General features: G+C 43.4%; 1 protein-coding gene across 1 annotated transcript in view; it reads right to left on the bottom strand.

Moving 5' to 3' along the window:
* PLXNC1 (plexin C1) overlaps window positions 1–19,379 on the bottom strand; it is a 149,325-nt gene that overhangs the window by 63,825 nt on the left and 66,121 nt on the right. Inside the window, exons 6-9 of the mRNA XM_060656754.3 lie at window positions 16,284–16,437; window positions 12,711–12,798; window positions 10,464–10,566; window positions 10,221–10,322 (exon numbers count right to left, since the gene is read on the bottom strand). Coding sequence (XP_060512737.3) covers window positions 10,221–10,322; window positions 10,464–10,566; window positions 12,711–12,798; window positions 16,284–16,437 — 447 coding nt within the window. The remainder of the gene's footprint in view (window positions 1–10,220; window positions 10,323–10,463; window positions 10,567–12,710; window positions 12,799–16,283; window positions 16,438–19,379) is intronic.

Below are 19,379 nucleotides of genomic sequence, written 5' to 3'. Positions count from 1 at the left end.
ACTGTGGTCAACAGTTTCCTCTCCACGGCACCCATTATAACCTTTATCAGGCCTTTCTTTATCACGAAAATTTCCCATGTGATAACCTGCTCCCTGAGGCCCCATATCACGTAGACTTTTGCACCTTACTTCTTTACTTGCAAAGCCTGATTAAATTCTCCTTAAACAGACGGGGTGGGGGCTTTATTTGCTGGTAGGCATCACTTTCCTTTCAAAGACAAGACAATCGTGATTTCTTTCACTTTTCTTCTCCAGATGTCACCATCTCTCATTTTGATCATTCTGTTATTCTTTGTACAGACCGCTCCCCAGCACATCTGTATTCTTCTATAATATGGTGACTAAAACAGGACAGAAAAATTCTCTCTGGCCAATATAAAATACAGTTCTTCAGCACCAGTGCATTTCATACTCACACTCTTGACATTTGGAAACAACCCCCAAGTCCAGAGACGCATAATCACGTGAAATCTGGCTAAGCCACAGATGCCAACTGTAGCCACGTAGAGGCTAAAATCTAGGAGGAAGCCACTTATGGCACTGGGAGAGCATCAGTTGTGCCCAACACCTGTCTACCACCCGCTTCTTGAAGCAGCCTCATATTCTCTGCTCCTTCATATGTGTAATGCTCATCATGATGGACTTGCCGGGCTGTTTGGGCTGCCCCTTCTGCTGTGAGGGATGTTTTATTCTGTTCCTCGGCAAACACACGTGCTATATGGTAGAGCGGTCACCATCGCTCATTATCACTATGGATTGGTTCTGCAGGTTGAGGTAAATCCATCGTTAATGTCATCACAGCCATGATGTAAGGTGACAGAGAATTGATTTCGGTGGCAGAATTTATTTTAATCACTTAGTAGAGGACTTTAGTCCCATATTTATAGAATCATGAAGGGTCTGAAAGGGTCACTTTAATTATTCTGTTATACTTGACTGCCTTTTATGGGGGAAATTATCTGCACGAGTGGTACTTGGAATGGGGGGATTAGCAAAGACTTCAAGATAAATCCCTTGCAAATGTCAAGTGTGTGCTATATAGCAGAAGGCTTACTCTTCGCTCTGACATGGTGACAGCTAAGTGAACAAGTATTTATTGAACACGTACAGGGTCCCTAGAACAGTGCTAGGTGTTTGTCTGTAGCAAGCCAAATCCAGTCCATCGCCTGCCTTCGGATGGCCCGTGAAAAAAATGTCAAAGAAGTAATAATGTTCCACGACATGTGAGAATACATGCATTCTGATATTAGTGTCCACAAAGAAAGTTTTTCTGGATCACAGCCACACCTGTTCATTTACGTACTGCCTGCGGCTGCGTTCGCACTACAGGGACAGAATAGTTGTGGCAGGGACCGCGGGGCTCCCAACGCCTAAACCATTCACTGTCTGGCTCTTTGTAGAAAAAAATGTGCCAACCCTTGCACAGTACAAGTCCACTGCCCTTCTTAAGGAGGCAAGATGGGACTGTGTTTCGTTTCGTTTCATGTGAATCCCAACGAAGACTCACATACACATCCAAGTCGGCCGAGAGCCCCACGTTTCTTTCTGGACAGCCCTTCTGGATTCCTGTGTTTATACTGTGATATCTCCTCAAGCAAGATGTTCGAACACCCCCAAGTAAATGCTACTTCTCTACTCTCAGGAGAGGATAAAAAGAGCCTTATAACTAATGTAAAAAATATTTTCAGGGGGTTATATTTTGCTCCTTAAATGGTTCTGGAAACACCATCAGAAGACCCACCACGTTGCCTTATGAACTTCTTATTTCTCCCTGAGCAGAGACAGCCCTGCTACTTCGAAAGGATTTTATTTTTAAACCTTATTGTTTAGAGAAGTTTCCATTGGCTGTCTACGATGAAATCCAGCCCGGTCTGTCTCTTGAAAGCCGATGCTTCCAGTCTATTTGCAAAGAGGGTCCGATTAGTTGTCCTTTGTTTGCTTGGAGAACCTCTCTTAATGTTAATAAGTGAGTTAAAGAGCCACCAAGAGGACCTCATCAAATCAACTGTGCAGGTGTACAAGGAAAAAAAGAAAACGAGAGGGTAGCTATATGGCTGTCCTGTATGCCTGCAACAATTCTTAGAAATACATTTTCTATTTTTACTACTAAAGGTTTTTGAAAATCCTCTACAGACAGAAGGCAAAGAATGATCTCCTGACAAATGTTTCACACGCTTATTGTAGATCTATTTTATATTTTAATCAAGAGTTAATTTCACAGCCTGGCGTGAAGCAGCGGGCCCAGGAGCTGACACATAGTAGGGGTTAATTTAAAAACATAATCTAGTTTGATCCGAAAAGACACTTCCTTAAAGCCTTACAGTGAGATCCTGCCCTCATCTTAGGTCCAAGAATTTCCATATGTCAAATCAAAATGCCTCTGACAGCAACCTTCACAACCTGTGTTGTAAAGCAATTAACCTCAGAATAGTCTACTTCCTGTCAGCTACATTTTAAAGACCTAAGAGTTATTTCTAAATGGCTGCCCAATTGTAAATTATTTAATAAGGTCCTACGAACCTGGTTGCTCATGAGTTTAGATCACTCCCTATTTTGTATATGAGAGCACATTAGAAACTGGTTAATTCGGTGATTACAGAATACCCGGCTATTTTTATTTTTTTAAAACAAAGTCATTCTAAGATATTGGAAACAGCACAACCACTAAGAAATAGTTATTTCTGAAAAGGTCTACGAGGATTGCTTCTGACAGTAAGAGTACTTTTTTTGTGAAGTCTGACGTCAACACAATTCAAATTACCATGACATTAATGGAGAAAATACTGCTATGATTGAAAAGAATATGGGAAAGAGGTGCATTAGGAAGGCTCAGTTTATTAAGACCAAATTGTACTCTATTAATCTGTTTAAAAAAAAAAAATCTGAATATAGCAAAGCTCTCTGTAGGCCTGGACCTGAATCGACACTCAGTAAAACGTCTCTCAGAGTTTCACTGGTGAAATTAGTTCAAACAGGACCGCATAAAAAGTCACATGGATTCAAAACCAGCTGGAAATCTGAAACCAAAGGACATTAGAGAGATGAAAGGTAGCACAACTAATTAAAGGAAAGTGTCCTGTAGGGCCCTACAGGGGTGAATATTTGGTTCGGCATTATTTAACATCTTTATTAATGACTGAGAAGGATGGAAGTAATGTATTCATGAAATGTATAAATTGAAAAGAGCAGTGACTGGCAGCGGCGATGGGCAAAGTATAAAAGGAGGTGAGACATGGAAAGAAAATCCAACGCCACCAAAGAAAAATTAGAGCACTAGATAGAACAACATGGTCCTCCGTCTGCTTTGCTCGGCCCCCAGGTGAACGCTCCTTCATGGGGTCCCCAGTAGAGGCCCCAGGAAACTTGGGACGTAACCTCCAGTTGGTCCCAGGAAGGACCAAGGGTCAGAACGGCAACTGAGATGGCCCTTGTGAAGGTCCTGTGCTGAGAGATCAAGGCTCATTTCTCTGACCCGGGGACCCTGAGGTGGGGCCGCCAAGGCCACTCCACAAAGGCGTCACTCTTGGCCACTGAACTTTTTGAATGTGGCAACGCAGAACCGGGCTGGGTGACCGGGACTCCAAGACAGGTAACTCTTGGAGGTAACTCCTCCCCTCCACAGAGACCCCTGACTGCGAATTAGGCTCAGCCACTCCAAATCCACCCCTCTGCTGAGTTTCCAGTCAGCACGTGGTTCTTGCTGCTCCACTCTCCTACGGGCCTCAGTTTCCCATCTTGAGCCTCTTCTCCTCTCCCCGTCCTGGAGAGGATACGAGCCTGGCCTGGGTCTGAATCCTCCATTCTGACCACACCCTGACCTCCCCTCCCCTCTGGAGGCTTCGATACTAACACACTGCTTTCGTAGCCTGTCGCCCCACCCATGTCGGCACCACCGATGCCAAGAGAAGCCAATGTTAGTTTTCTCCCTTCCAGATTGACCTTTTCCATCAATATGACATCATTTAATACTTGTTTATATTCAATTGAGGTCATACAATGGAGAGTAGTGGTTAAAGCCGGGGGCTCTGGAGTCAGACTGCCTGGGTTCAAATCTCTTGCCTATTATTTACTACCTACTTACCCTCTATAAGCCAACATTTCTTCATCTATAAAATGGGAAAAAATAGGTCCATTGTGAGGCTTACAGAAACAGATATTCTGATCTCAGGATATAGCATCGGCTCAACAAATACAGGCCACCACTATTTAATTTAGTACGTTCTGGAACTCCTTCTTACATCTTCTTCTGATGTACATACACACTCAACTGCTTCATGAAAATGAATCTTCCTTCCTCCAAAATATTAGAAGTTCTACAGCGTAAGCTCCTTGAGGACACACATTGTGACCACCTGTCTAGCACATAGTAGGTGATCAATAAACACATTTTATTAAAAAAAGGTTTTTTATGTTTTATTTATTTTTGAGTGAAAGCAAGAGACAGAGAGAGAGACAGAGCTCAAGCGGAGGAGGGGCAGAGAGAGAGGGAGACACAGAATCCGAAGCAGGCTCCAGGCTCTGAGCTGTCAGCACAGAGCCCCATGTGGGGCTCGAACTCCCGAGCTGTGAGATTGTGACCTGAGCCGAAGTCAGACGCTCAACCGGCTGAACCACCCAGGTGCCCCTCAACAACCACATTTTATTTTATTTTTTTTATTTTTTTTTTTATTTTTGGGACAGAGAGAGACAGAGCATGAACGGGGGAGGGGCAGAGAGAGAGGGAGACACAGAATCGGAAACAGGCTCCAGGCTCCAGGCTCCGAGCCATCAGCCCAGAGCCTGACGCGGGGCTCGAACTCACGGACCGCGAGATCGTGACCTGGCTGAAGTCGGACGCTTAACCGACTGCGCCACCCAGGCGCCCCAACAACCACATTTTAAACGCACGGGTACATGAACAATTGCAGGTGAATCCCACAGCGCCTCGCACATGCTACGCCCATAGAAGCTACTCCACAAGGTCTGTGTTAAACTTAATTTCACTTTTAGAGGTAAGGTCTCTGCAAGGGTCAGTGTGGATTACCTGTGAGAAATTAAAACGCACATTCAGAGGTGGAGGAGGATAAGACGAGGTGGTGCAAGGAAGAAAAAGTAAGAACCACGTGAACGTAAATCCCCCAAGGGCAGGAGACATGGCTTCGTAGGGCATATTTCCACCCTAGAGAGACAAGCACACTGCAAGGAATAACACATATTACAGCCACACCGTATCATCGATCTTCACATCCTTTCTCCGAGAACAGGAGAGGGCAGCCACCTCTTCTCACAGCAGGTGGAGGCACCAGATAGAAGACTGTTTAAGAAAAGGAAGGAAAAGAGGTGAGTGCCGGGCGACAGGGCCAACCGTCTGAGACAGACCAGCCTTCAGAGCTGAAAATACTTCTCATCCAAAGGGCAAACCCAGGGTTTTGAGTTCATTTCCCTCTTTTGGTGGTACCTTTCCTTAATGCAGCCCCTCCCAATAAATGACAGCACATACGGGAAGGTCAGGTGAAGAGACTGAGGATACGGTCGTGACACCGTGAGGGCAGCAGGCCCAAACCGTGATCGCACCAGGAACCCCATGTCCTAAATGCTGTGTCCTTGGACGAGCAAATGCATACATTAAAAGACAAATGTCTCAAGTAGCATCCTACTGCTGCTGAAGAACAAAACCAAAACTCCTATGCCTGGTGTGGAAGACCCCAGAGATTCAGGCCACGGGGTCTTTTAGGCCTTGTGTCCCACAGGTTCCTGCATCCTTCTGTTCCAGGCAATTCAATTACGTGGGGTCTCCTATAACAGACGCCCTGGAATTTTCTGGCAACCCACTATACTTTTGCCTATGCTGGCCCCTCTGCTTAGAACACCCACTCCTCTGTTTTCATGTGTCTCGTCCCTCAACGGTTGGCTGAAATGCCATCTCTGTCTATCAATCCATCCATCAATCAAAGCCCTAACCAACCACACTGATTAAGTGTTTTTAGCTGCCAGGCATTGGGCTTAAATAAACAGGAATGACTAAGACAAGTCTGCAGGCACAGAGAGCCTCTCTGGGTTTTGTGTACTTTCTGGTACTTCTCCTATGTTAGTACTTTTTTTTATCTTATATTCTTACTTGTGTACTTATGTATAAGATTCTTGAGATTGACAGAGACACATGTGTTTGATTCATCTGTGTCCTCCTCTTTGTACCCGTGAAGCTCAATATAATGGTGTCTACTGGGTGCTCAATACACATGTGTAGCAAGAGCCAATCCCAGCTCAGCATCATGAAGCCTAAGGTCGTGTCTGCACCATTCACATCTCCTGTCTCCAGTGCCTGGCAAACAGGAAGCACTCGATACATAGGTGACGTGGGAAGATGCACTGAGAGAAAGTTCTCAGTGGCTTCTCTGCTAGGAAAAGTGTTCACCACTTCATTTGAGGCCAACACAAGACCCGAACTGGAAACGCAGATTTACATATCCATGTGACAAGGAACGGCACTGGTGTATGCCAGAGCATGAGAAAGCCCTCCTGCGATCAATACTACTCCATTCCCTATTAACCCAAATCGAGAAGATTCTGTTCGAAGCCACATGTTAAAAAAAAAACATTCCAGGATCAACAAAATACCTTTCTCCAAAGAAAGAAGGGTCATTCACACAGCAGCACTAAAGACATTGCCTGGGCTTTTGGTTATTTTCAGCCAGTTCCTTTAACCACATGGTGTCAAAGGTCAAAAGGAATGGGGAGACACAATGCAGGAAACCAGGATGCAGTGACTTTTTTATAACATAAAAGAAATTTTAAAAGTCATTGCCTGGATCACCACTCAGCAATAAAAAGGAACACACTATTGACCCATAAAAGAACTTGGATGAATTTCCAGAGAATTATGTTGCGTTAAAAAGGCCAGTCCCAAAAGGACTCATTTTGGATGATTCCATTTAAATAGACTCCTTGAAATGATAAAATTATAGAAACGGAGAACAGATTAGTAGATGCCAGGGATCAGAAAGGGGGAGTGGGAGGGAGGAGGGAAGGGAGTGTGGTGATAGAGCTGTTCTGTCCCTTGACTGTTGTCACTGTCAATATCCTGGTTGTGATATTGTGTTATGGGTTTTGCAAGATGTTACTATTGGGGGAAAGTGGGCAAAAGATATCGAGGGTCTCTCTTGTTTTCATACAAGTACATGTGAATCTACAATTCCCTCAAAATAAAAAGTTTAATTTTTTCCCAAAAAGTCTTAAAAAAGAAAAGTTGGAAGACTCACACTTTCCGGTTTCAAAACTTATTACAAAGCTACAGTAATCAAAACAGTGTGACACAGGCATAAAGACAGACCTAAAGACTAGTGGAACAGAACAGATAGCCCAGAAGGAAACCCTTGCATATCTGGCCAAATGGTTTTTGATAAGGGAGCCAAGACCATTAAATAGGAAAAGGACGGTCTTTTCAACAAATGGTGTTGGGAGAACTGGATATCCACATGGGAAAGAATGAAGTTGGATCTTTACCTTACACCATATATGAAAATTAACTCAAAATGGATCAAACACCTAAATGTAAGAATTAAAACTATATAACTCTTGGGGCTCCTGGGTGGCTCAGTCGGTTGATTGTCCAACTCTGGGTTTTGGCTCAGCTTGTGATCTCGTGGTTGGTGGGATCAAACCCCACGTTGGACTCTGCACTGGGCATGGAGTCTGCTTGAGATTCTCTCTCCCTCTGCCTCTGCACCTCCCCTGCCCTTTCTTTCTCAAAATAAATAAACATCAAAAAAAAAAAAAAAAACCCACCAAAAACCTATAAAACTCTTAGAAGAAAATATGGGAGAAAAGCTTCATGGCAACGGATTTGGCAATGGTTTCTTGGATGGGACACCGAAAGCACAGATTAAAAAAAGAGAGAGATAAACTGGACTTCATCAAAATTAAGAACTTCTGTGCATCAAAGGATACTATCAACAGAGTGAAAAGGCAACCTATGGAATGGGAGAAAATATTTGCAAGTCATGTGTCTGACAAGATGTTGATATCCAGAATCTATAAAGAACTCCTATAACTCCATAACAACAACAAAAAACAAACCACCTGATTAAAAAATGGGCAAAGGACCTGAATAGACGTTTCTCCAAAGAAGATACACAGATGGCCAACAAGCGCATTGTAAGATGCTCAACATCACTAATCTTTAGGGAATACAAATCAAAACCACAATGAAATACCACCTTATATCCACTTACAATGGCTACCATTAAAACAACAACAACAACAGTAACACAAAAATAACAAGAGCTGAGAGGATTTGGAGAAATTGGAATGCTTGCACACGGTTGGTGGGAATCTAAAACGGCAGACTACTATGAAAAACTGCATGGCATTCCCCTCCAAAATTAAAAATAGAATTACCTTATGATTCAGCAATTCCCCTTTTGGATATATACCCAGAAGAATTGAAAACAGCCTTCAAGAGACATTTGTACACCTATGTTTATTGCAGCATTATTTACAATAGTCAAAAGATAGAGGCAACCCAAGTGTCCATCCACAGATGAATGGAAAAACAAAATGTACTATAGACACACAGTGGAATATTTTTCAGCCTTAAAAATAAGGAAATTCTGACCCATGCTGATATGGATGAACCTGGAGGACATCACGTTAAATGAAATAAGCCAATGACCAAAAGAAAAATCCTGTATGATTCTACTTACATGAAGTCCCTAGTGTAATCAAATTCATAGAGAGAGGAAGTAGAATGGTGGTTGCCAGGGGCTGGGGGTGGGGGAAGAGAAAACGGGAAGTTATTTTTTAATGGGCATGAGGTTTCAGTTTTGCCAGATGAAATATGTTCTGGGGATGGTTGGTGGTGATGGTCGCTCAACTGTGTGAAGGTATTTAACACTACTGAGCTGTACGCTTAAAAGTGGCAAAGATGTAAACTGTGTTAGGTGTGCTTTACTAAACTCGAAAAAAAAAAAACCCAACTAAAATGACAACAAAGGATAAATTTAATTTTTTAAAAAAGCAATCGCCTCCTTGATCCAAATACCTGTCACTACGCCTTTGTTTTAGAAGCCAATGGTAAGAGAAGAGAAGCCCACCCCTTAATAAAACCTCAAAGACTTTTCAAATCTGGAGATATTGGCACACCGAGCCTTTCTAATGCCTTTAATTAACTTCATAATCCATCATGATTCACGTTCCCTCTCCCTGTTAGTTATTCACCTAAAGTTACCATCAACTTTTCGGTAGTGATGAAAAATGTGCTACTTATCTATATTGGCACTTGACCTTAAATAACAGCAAATGGATACATCGAAGCCATAGATTAGTCATGAAATAGAAAACCAAGACTTTTTTAGAAAAAGAAATGTTGTTTTTAATTTGTCTGCTCCTGCTAGACCTCCCGATTAATAAGATCGAGAACTTACCCTTTCTTGTTTGTCACCACATAGCACATGCTCAATTAACTTCTGTCAACTCACTGAAGCCAGTCATTCTAAGCATGGCCACTATTGTCTGCCCAGAAACGTTTACACGGTCATGTCCTTTTTTTCCCCAAACATGTCTGTTGGTGGAACTTGGTGGTTTACTATGATGAAAATAAGAGGAATTTCCAAGGAAATTTCATGGAAAATATCTTTCCATGAAAAAAATTCAGGGGGAAATGGGGGGAGATGTGGGTGTGTGTATATATATATATGTACATATGGATGTATGGATATATGTATATGGTTGATACATACATATATATGTATACACACACATATGGCAACAACTCTTTGTTTTGGCACTATTAACTCTGGGTTAGATCATCTCTATAACGTAAAGATGGGCAATCTGAATGAGGTTAGTTTGTATACTTTGCATAGACTCCCCTCACCCCACATAACCCCCAGGAATACAACTGTAATACGTGGTTCGAATCGAAGTCCCCTCAGTGCTGTGTTACATGCTTCCTTCTACCTCCTCCTGAGTGAGCCACAAAGTCACCTTTAAAATTTCACTCCTCCTGGAACAATATCATTTTTCATAATTATAGAATTTTAATTTCTTTTATGTGAGTGTGCAGCCTTTGATGTATTGAGCCAATTAAGGGAAACTTGGTTAAAAATCAAAAGTAGAAAAGGGAATTTTTGTAGAAAGTCAAACAGGGAATTTTTAAAAGGAACCCAGAGCAGTGAGGAGTTGTTATTGTCATCTAAAGGGGATTTTTTTTCCCCATGATCAGCACAAAACTAGGGTCTGACCTGCAAGCCCGGGTTGGCTCTACTACTCCTATTCTCGGTGAATCTTCCTCCTCCCGCAGTCTTGGATGGTGCCCGTTTCTCAACAGCAACTTGACAGTGTTCCTGAAATGAAGAATATCCCTTCAACATCCAAGCAGCTGGGAAATTTAGAGTTTGAAACAAACACAAAAGACAGACTGGGACTGGGCGGTCACCAACACTTATTTCTGGTTCAACCTTGTAATACCAAAAATGGCACTTTACCTGGTTTGTCTTGTAATCAGATGGGTCACAAGCTGTGAAGGGGTGGATACACTTTCTCTCACTTTTACACCAAGCACAGTCAGTTCCAATACACGCTGGGCATCTGGCAACACGGAAAACCAACTTAATTCCAAATCTTTAGGAAAATGTTCATGCCCTAGAATTTCCCTCCGTGATGCAGGGTGCAAGCATTTAAAAGAAGAAAGAAGAAAAAAAAAAAAAATCCCTGGACAGAGTAGGATGAACCCAGGGGAGGGAGGACAGTCCTTTGAGGATAGAGCACCGACTTTGTGCCCTGCTCTGGGCAGCCCTCAGGGCTGATGGACTGTCATGACACCTTTGGGGGTGTTGCCATGGGAACCCGAAGCCAGGGTCACCTGCTGTGCTGGTGGATAACAGGAACCCACTGGCTCTGTTTCTGAATCCAGTTCTGCTATTTGTCTGCCCTCAGGTAAGTTTCCCCTCCGGAGACTCACCTTCCCCACCCTGCCCTCACTCACTAGAGCTGTAACTAACACCCCCACTGCCTGGAAGGTGCGAGACCGAAAGTGTCACCTGGCAAGCGGAGGGAATGGGGTGCCAGTGTTTGCTTTTTAACCAAATGAAGGAAGAACTGTGTCTACTCATCAAATAACCTATCATGTGAGGATAACAGTAGAGGACTTGAAAAGCATGTTGTAGGAAAATCAGAGTTGAAGGAACAATAAAAACAGACTCTGAGGTTGGTCGGAAACACAGCCATGGGAGGCCAGGGGAAGACTTGGCCTGGGACAGTGAGAGGGCTAGTGTAGGGAGAAGAGACACCATTCATATTTCACAGATTCTTCAAGAAATGTCAAAGCATTCGGAGCTTCTGACCTATAGAAACTGCAGACTCATGGGAGTGTTTATCCAGGCACCTAAGTGAGCTAGAAGCAGGCTTGTGATTTGCATTCCCATCGCGGCCCCTTAGGCACGAGTATACTAAGTGTAATGTACTAAGTGTTGTACTAAAGGACCAGGTACTCAAGGAAAGGGCACACTCACCCTCTGGGGAGCTGTGGGTCTGAGGTCTGGTTCTTAATTACCTAACTGTGGGCCCCAGGGCAAGTCACTTCCTTCCGCCTGGCCTCTACACTGGGGATGGGGGACCCGCTTTACGTTTCAACTCTCTTTGAACTATACATTTTTTTTTTTGTTAACTCTCCCCCTCTTTTCCTATTTTCACAGACTTCTGAGGCTTTCTGTATCAAGTTTACACCCCCCCGCCCCCGCTATATTCATTCAGTTTATTTGTTAGAAACAACTGAACTCAGCCCCTCTTTCAGAGTACCCCGGGTAAAGATGAGGTCCAGAGGCCCCTGTTTGGATAGCTGTAGAGTGGCCCTCCAACCCAGTTTTGAGTCTGAGTTCATTTTCCCCATGGCAACAGTGGTTCCCAGGCCAAAAGAAACATTCAATACCCACATAGTTGGTCAATCAAACCACTGAACGAGCTATAGAATAACTAATAACACGGCTTCCCGTTGTTTCCATGGGAACCTCCATCCCACCTTTCGACTGGAAAATCATGCATCTGAGAAACACATTTCCTCCCTGTCTTGTCTCTGCTTGAGAAGCAAGGAGTGAGGCGTGGCCCTAAATCAGGGGAGGTACACAGCCCAACAGGGCAAAAGGTGGCACAAAAAAGTGGGGGAACAGAGCTAACATGTTCTTTTTAATTTTAAATGTTTTATTTATTTTTGAGAGAGAGCGAGCGAGGGGGGAAGGGACAGAGATCATGACCCGACCGAAGTTAGATGCTCAATGGACTGAGCCACCCAGGTGCCCCAAACATGTTCTTTCGATGAAAGAGAGTTCATCTTGATCTTCTCCTTGATGATTTCCCTGGTCTCATGCTCACACCCTCTCCCCTGACTCAAATTCCCAAAGCCATTCGGCTCAGGGGGGAACATAGCACCCCTTCTGCTGTATTTTCTTCAGAGTGCCTGTCCGTCTGGGGAAAACGCATTTCCCTGTTGGTAGCAACACTTAAGCACAGTTGTTTGCTCCTTAGCTGCTGCACCTTACTTATTAGGGTTTGAACGAGCCGGCTTATTAGCTCAGGGGCCCTCCGATCTCCCCCTTCTATCTCCCATCAGGCCATGCTCCAAAAGGCACTTTAGAAAGTTCTACTCCGCAAAAGAATTCTTTCGGAAATGGAGGCGTAAAGCATATAAATAAATTAAAACCAATGAGAGAATACTTAAATTTCAAATAAAATCTTACTCTCTGAATGATGAGCAGTTGGTAAAGTTGAATCTTTTTGATAAATGCCAAGAACCGGAGGAGAACGTCATGTTGACAGCTAAAACATCTGGAGCAAAGGGGGAAAAAAATGTCAATTATGGTGGAGTCCCGCTATCGTCAAGCAAAGCTGTAAATGCAAAAAATAAATATTTTTGCCTCCTTTGCATAGAGGGTGGGGGGGTGCCAGCTGTTTGCTAACATTTCAATCAGTATGTGGTTCCTTCCCGTGGGCCATTCACATCAGGCAGCCCAAGCGCACAGCACAAGCCTCCAGACAGACCCGGGCCCACCTTGTGTTCCAAGCCTCCCACGGATAATCACTAGGAAAAAGCCATTTTACAGCCCATTTACATCTCATACTCTCCCCGGGATCACTATCTCAGCTTGCAATTGGCCACAGCATAAGAATCAAACAAGTCACCAAGCAAGAACTGCCTAGAACACGATAACCAGAAACGTTAGAGAGCAAATCCTGTACCTTCAGCAAAATCCACGCTACCAACCTTTGCCTAACAAACCCTAAGCGTGGTTCCCATGGGCTGGGATCCATGATCTGCTTGGAGTCAACTGTCACCAGATCAACCATCAGAGTTGTCTTATTTGCTTTTGGAAACGTACTCATTGGCTAGAACACCCTCAAAAGGATAGAGAAACAAGAAAGATAAAAACCGTGCTGAATCAGCATTAGAGAAACGTCCTATTTCCTGTAGGTCTTTAACTTACATATTCTATCCAAGGTGGTTCCCAAACCCAGCTGTGTATCAGAATCACTTGAGAAATTGATGAAAATAGAGATTCCAGAGCCACGCTTCTAGAAGTTCTGATGTAACACACCTGGAGAGCACCTGGGACTCTGTGGTTGGCAATGTTCCCCATGACATGATCGGTAGACAGCCAGGTTTGGGTGCCGCAGCCTGGACAGCACCTGTCAAAGCCTACTGCACCCAAGCACAGCGCTCAGTGAGGTTTTCACTGTCCTCCATTTGGGGACAACATCGTCTTCCTTTTATGAGTTAATGGAGACCAAGGACGATACTTTAAAAATGAAGGCTTTCCTTGATAAAATAAGAAGTGGCCTAAGTTTGTTGGCATCCTTACTTTCCTTACTGAAATTTTATTAGTGTGTGATTCCCAAGGTCTGGAAGATACTTCTCTACGGCAGTAAAATTCATGCTAAAAGCCAGGATGCCACATCGAATTCTGCTCACATTAAGTGATTACATGTGAAGTGTGATAACCCTCTGTTGTAAAGACAAGGAGGCTTGGAGGGTTGGCATGACCCCTCAGCAAGAGCATTTGCACAGCCACTTGTAAATGTTAGTAGAATGGACATATGGACAGTAAGCCTGAGAGACTCCCAGCGAAAATACGTTCCAGTGTTCAATGATGAACACCAGGAAAAGTTGTAATTTTCTTCGTGTCAGCTACGCACAAAACACTACTGGGAAATATCAGAAGGAAACTAATATATTTGATCTCTGCTCTGGTAGCATTTACAGTTATTCAGGAAGACATAGAATGAATTAGGTGGAAAAAAAAAAACAAAACCCAACGATAGGACAGACAAGGAAACATCCCGTGAGAGTGGTCTGAGTTCCATGCAGCACCTGGCTACCAAGAAGGGGGTGACTGTGGGGACCTCAGAGGGTGCCAGAAATACCCTGGATTGTTATGAAGGAGGTGACATTCCCTCCCATGTTTCAAAGCAGAAGGGCAATAGGATTTGATGAAAGGGGTGAGGGCAGAGACAGAGGTTTGGCAATGACCACTGACCGGCTGAGCGCAAGAGGTGGGAAGTGAGTTTGTTTGCCGGCTCAGAACATGCAAGGCCTTCAAAGAAAAGGGCAGGCAAAGGTCGAGTGCAACTGATGGAGGCCCTAAAAGCAACCAACTTAGCTTTACCAGGTGATCTCCGATACTTGGAAAGCAGATTTTACACATGAGCAAGAGCTGCATTTTAACGAGCAAAATTAACTAGAAGCGTATCACAAAGGCTGCACAGTGTAAACAAAGAAAAGTGGAGAATTGGAATCATTTTCCAAGCAATTCAATCCCAAACCAGCACCATGAGCCGACATTTGTAAGCTTGGGTCTCTGGTCTGGCACACTGAACTCCCTTTGGAGGGGTTGGGGATTAACTGAGTGACACCAGCTCTCCTCTCCACTGTGATGGTCACCCATTTTAGGAGACCTGCACCAATACTGTGACCTTACTTCTAGTGTTTCTTGCCCGCAGGGATTCATGAATCCTCAGTGTGTCCACTTTAGTCCCCCACCATCTCTGGAATCTACCAATTTCTCTACACCCCCGCCTGACTCTGTGCCAGCCCTCACTGTCACCCTCACCCGGATCACTGCAACAGCTTTTCTTCTATCTGCTTTTTCAGAACCCTCTCCTTCCCTCCTCCAGCCATCCTCCACTTTGGCCATTCAACAAAAATTTATTGAGTATAAATGATTAATTTGTGCCAGACACTCTAAACCTTCTTTGCTATCCATTTTCTTTTAATTTTTTAAACTTTTTTTTGAGAGAGAGAGAGAGAGAGAGAGAGAGAGAGAGAGATCGAGCACACAAGCAGGGGAGGGGCAGAGAGAGAGGGAGACAGAGAATCCCAAGCAGGCTCCGCACTCTGAGCACAGAGCCCAACACGGGGCTCAATCTCCCAAACCATAAGATCATAACCGGAGCCAAAATCAAGAGCTGGACACTTAACCAATTGAGCCATCCAGGCACCCTGGTATCCGTTTTCTATCACTCTGCTCTCTACCTCTCCCTACCCCATTTGCCTTAACCATATAGAGCCTCTTTTGGCTCCTCAAACAAAGCCTTTTCTCTCTTTCTAACCATCACACTAGTTGGTCTCTGCCTGGAATACTCCTCCCCCTTTCCTTTGGCTCAACTCTACTCATCTTCCAGGAAGCTTTCCTTGTCCCCTCAGCGACCCTCCAGGTTCAGTTAGGTGCCCTTTTCCTGTGCTTCCCATGGTTCTGTACGTCCCCTGCATTTACACACTACACTGTGATGAGCCCTTTGTCTATCTTTACTCCAATAGGCTACAAATACTGTAAGGGCCACGTCTAACTTGTTTGGTCACTGTATCCCTGGCACCTAGCACAGTGCCCGGCGCACCGTAGATATTCAATAAATACTTCCTTTCTGCATGAATGCAATCATCTTAAGATGATAGAACATTGGTTGTTCTCTTTTCTCATCTCACCAAGGGCATTCCCAGCCTCTCAGATCTCTGAATTATCTGAACCATTTGGGGTAGGGTCAGTCCAATGGTCTCCAGCTTCTCCACTCTCCCATCCAGCATACCCTGCTCTGTCATTCTCCAGTCACACGTCAGAGTGGGATCCTGGAATCATGGGATGAGGTAGGGCAGAGGTGAGCAAAACCGAGGGGAGAGCAGGAGGTAAGCAGACAGCGAGTCCAAAGGGTGGGGAATGTATAAATCCCCTGACATTCAACTTGCTTCCTGGGCAATCTGAACTCAGGAGGTTCTCTTGCCTTCCTCACTTTCAAACAAAAAAAGAGCAGAGTCCACTTACCTTTGTAGGTTGCTCTGGTGGGCATGTTGCAGGTACAGACTCTGCCCGGCGGACTTCTACCCTTGCAGAGCTCCCTGCCCGTGTCCAAGTTCTTCACCACGCACTTCCACTCCGACCGTCTCGGAGGGAGGCTTCCGACCACAGTCACTGTAGTCTGTGTGGGGAAGAAGATAATTCAGGAACCACGTCATTGTTCTTGCTCCCTCTCCATCCATCCTAGAGCTTCAAGTGAACTCGCCCTCTGACATGCCAGAGAAAGAGAATCTCTCAGCGGATATAAAGAAAGAGACGTTTTATCGACTATTTGATTTGCCCTTTAGTGAATCACATATTCATATTCTTGGACCACTTTTTGGCTCTGTGTATATTTTTCTTATCATTTTTAAGAGCTCTCTGTATAAGATATTAATCTTTATCTGTCTTATTTCTGACACATGTTTTCTCCTAATCTACTGTTTGTCTTGCAACTTGTATGTGTGGTATCTTTTACCCCACATGACATGTTTTTATGTAATCAAAGCAGCGTTTTTGTCTTGGTTATAAAGTTATTCTCAAATTTTAGCTTGTAGACAAATATGAAATTGTTTCCCCATCTTTGTTTTGTTTGTTAAACTTACATATGTAATCTATCTGGAATTTATTTTTGTATATAGTATGAGGTAAGGGTCCAAACTTTATTTTCATCCAGATGGTTAATCAGCTATGTCATAACCATTTACTTTAAAAAATACCCTCCTTTTCCTACTGAACTGAAATACCACTTTTGTCATATATTAAATTACCCTATGTCTGGAATCTATTTCTGAATTCTGCTCTGTTTCAACTATCTATTGATTTACTTCTATTACAATGTCAAGCTTTTACTACTGTGACTTTAAATAAATTTAACATCAGAAAAGGCAAACCTTTACTTATTTAGCTTTAATTTCCCAATTTCCTTAGCATCTCCTAGACATTATTCTTCCACAGAAACTTTAAGATTATTTTATTCAAATGGGGTGAGGAGATTATGAGTTTAACTGGAATTGTACTAACTATATGCATCAATTTCGGGAGGTCTTATGTATTTGTGGTATTAAGTAGTCCCATCCAAACACATGATTTTTTTGTTTTTTTAATTTGCTTCTGTTTGGTCCAGGGTTTATTTAAGAGAATATCTTGATTTCCCAGGGACTAAGTTACATTTTTCATTTCTTTATTTCTTCCTGGTAATGTTACTATAGTTAAAGAAGGTGATCTACGAAATCTACTTTTATTTTATTTAAAAAAAAATTTGTTTAATGTTTATTTATTTTTGAGACAGAGAGAGACAGAGCATGAACAGGGGAGGGTCAGAGAGAGAGGGAGACAGAATCTGAAACAGGCTCCGGGCTCCGAGCTGTCAGCACAGAGCCCGACGCGGAGCTCGAACTCACGGAACGCGAGATCATGACCTGGGCTGAAGTCGGATGCTCAACCAACTGAGCCACCCAGGCGCCCCCGAAATCTACTTTTAACACTAAGATTTTGTGATCAAACATATGATTAAAGTCTTGGGGCGGGAGGCTGTGTGTGTGTGCACACAAATGGACACAAAAAGAAAATCTTGAAATTTCCCCTAAAGCAACTTTTTCCCAAATGAATTATCTAAAGAAACAAGGCAGCCAGTTCTCATGTTGAAACAGGAAAATCATCCCACCACAAGAAAGAAAATACTAATTACACGATGTGATAGAGGTGTTAATGTTATGGTGGTAATTATATGGCGATACATCAATGTATCAAACCAACCTGTTGTACACCTTAAACTTACACGATGTCATATGTGATTATATTTCAGTTAAAAAAAAAAAAGAAAATGAAGGTCAGAAAAAAAAGGAAATTAAAGGAATTAATAGGCCAATGGTGGACCCCTTTTGCGTCAGGTGCAGGAAAGGGATCTGGTGGAAAGGTGAGCTAGCTAAGCATTAGGAAGACGGGAGCAGAGGAATTGGAAACCCTACCGCCTACCATGAAGAGCTACACTTCCGGACAGCCTGGGAGATGTCCATCTTCTGTTATACTTCTGACCTTCACCCAGACTTTCCGTACGGTCAGCTCAAACTCTGCTGTCTTGTCTTCAAATAAGCTTGCTATGTCTGTTTTAGTCCTGGGGTCACTGCCATCTTGCTATTTTCAAAACATTGTTTCTCAGCCATATAGTCTTGCTGGAGAAGGCAAGTTCTTATGAACCAGCTTCAACTGAACTAAAGTCCAACTACCTCTAGCAGACCTGAGCACGGGGACGAACCCCAACCCACTCCCACTAGCTCACCTGTAGCAAATGGCTGAGCTCTTATTCATGGTGCCTTCTTCAGCCCAGCATTTATATCCGCTCACACATCTTAGCATACGGTCACATCACCTACTATCCTGTATACATATAGGCCTTAAATTCATTTAATTGCTCAAACACTACAACAGAATCAGAAATTTTTTTGAAATCAATTTCTCACCAGATTTAAAATTTCACATTTCCTTCCAGTTCTCACGTAGTTTTTAGGTAACAGTAATCATCGCCTTTATTTATTCCATATTTATCAAGCTCTTAACACGTGCTGAACGTTGCATGTGGTGTTGAATACTTTAGTGAACCCAACAGCTACAGTCCCTGCCCTCAAAGAGCTTATAGTCTAGCAGAACTGTGACATTTCAGAAACCAAAGGGCCACAGGGTATGAAGAGATCATCAACAGACGATAGAAGCCTGGACCCAGATGGTACAGTGGAGACGGAAACCAATGACCGATTCAAGATATCCTTTAGAATTCGCGTGGGGCGGGACTGGAATTAGAGCATGTGGATAGGGAGGATTTTGGTTAGAAAAATGGAGGCAAGTACCCTGTACTGAAATGGAACACACAGAGGCAGGGGCAGACCTTGGGTGGAAAGTGTAAGCTTTCAATTTTGGATATGTTTAGTTCAAGACACTTGTATAATGATGAAGAGGTGTGTCAAGTTAGATATGGGCCTGAAGCTCAGAGGAGCAATCTGGGCTAAAGATAAAGGAGACAAGAACATAGAGATGATATATAAAGCCATGGGAATGGATAAAATTATCTACAGACAATGTATAGAG

This window comes from Panthera onca, chromosome B4, assembly GCF_046562875.1.
Source record: "Panthera onca isolate mPanOnc1 chromosome B4, mPanOnc1 haplotype 2, whole genome shotgun sequence".
Lineage (NCBI taxonomy): Eukaryota > Metazoa > Chordata > Mammalia > Carnivora > Felidae > Panthera > Panthera onca.
The sequence above is the reverse complement of the archived record's forward strand: the minus strand, read 5'-3'. Positions and strand labels throughout refer to the sequence as shown.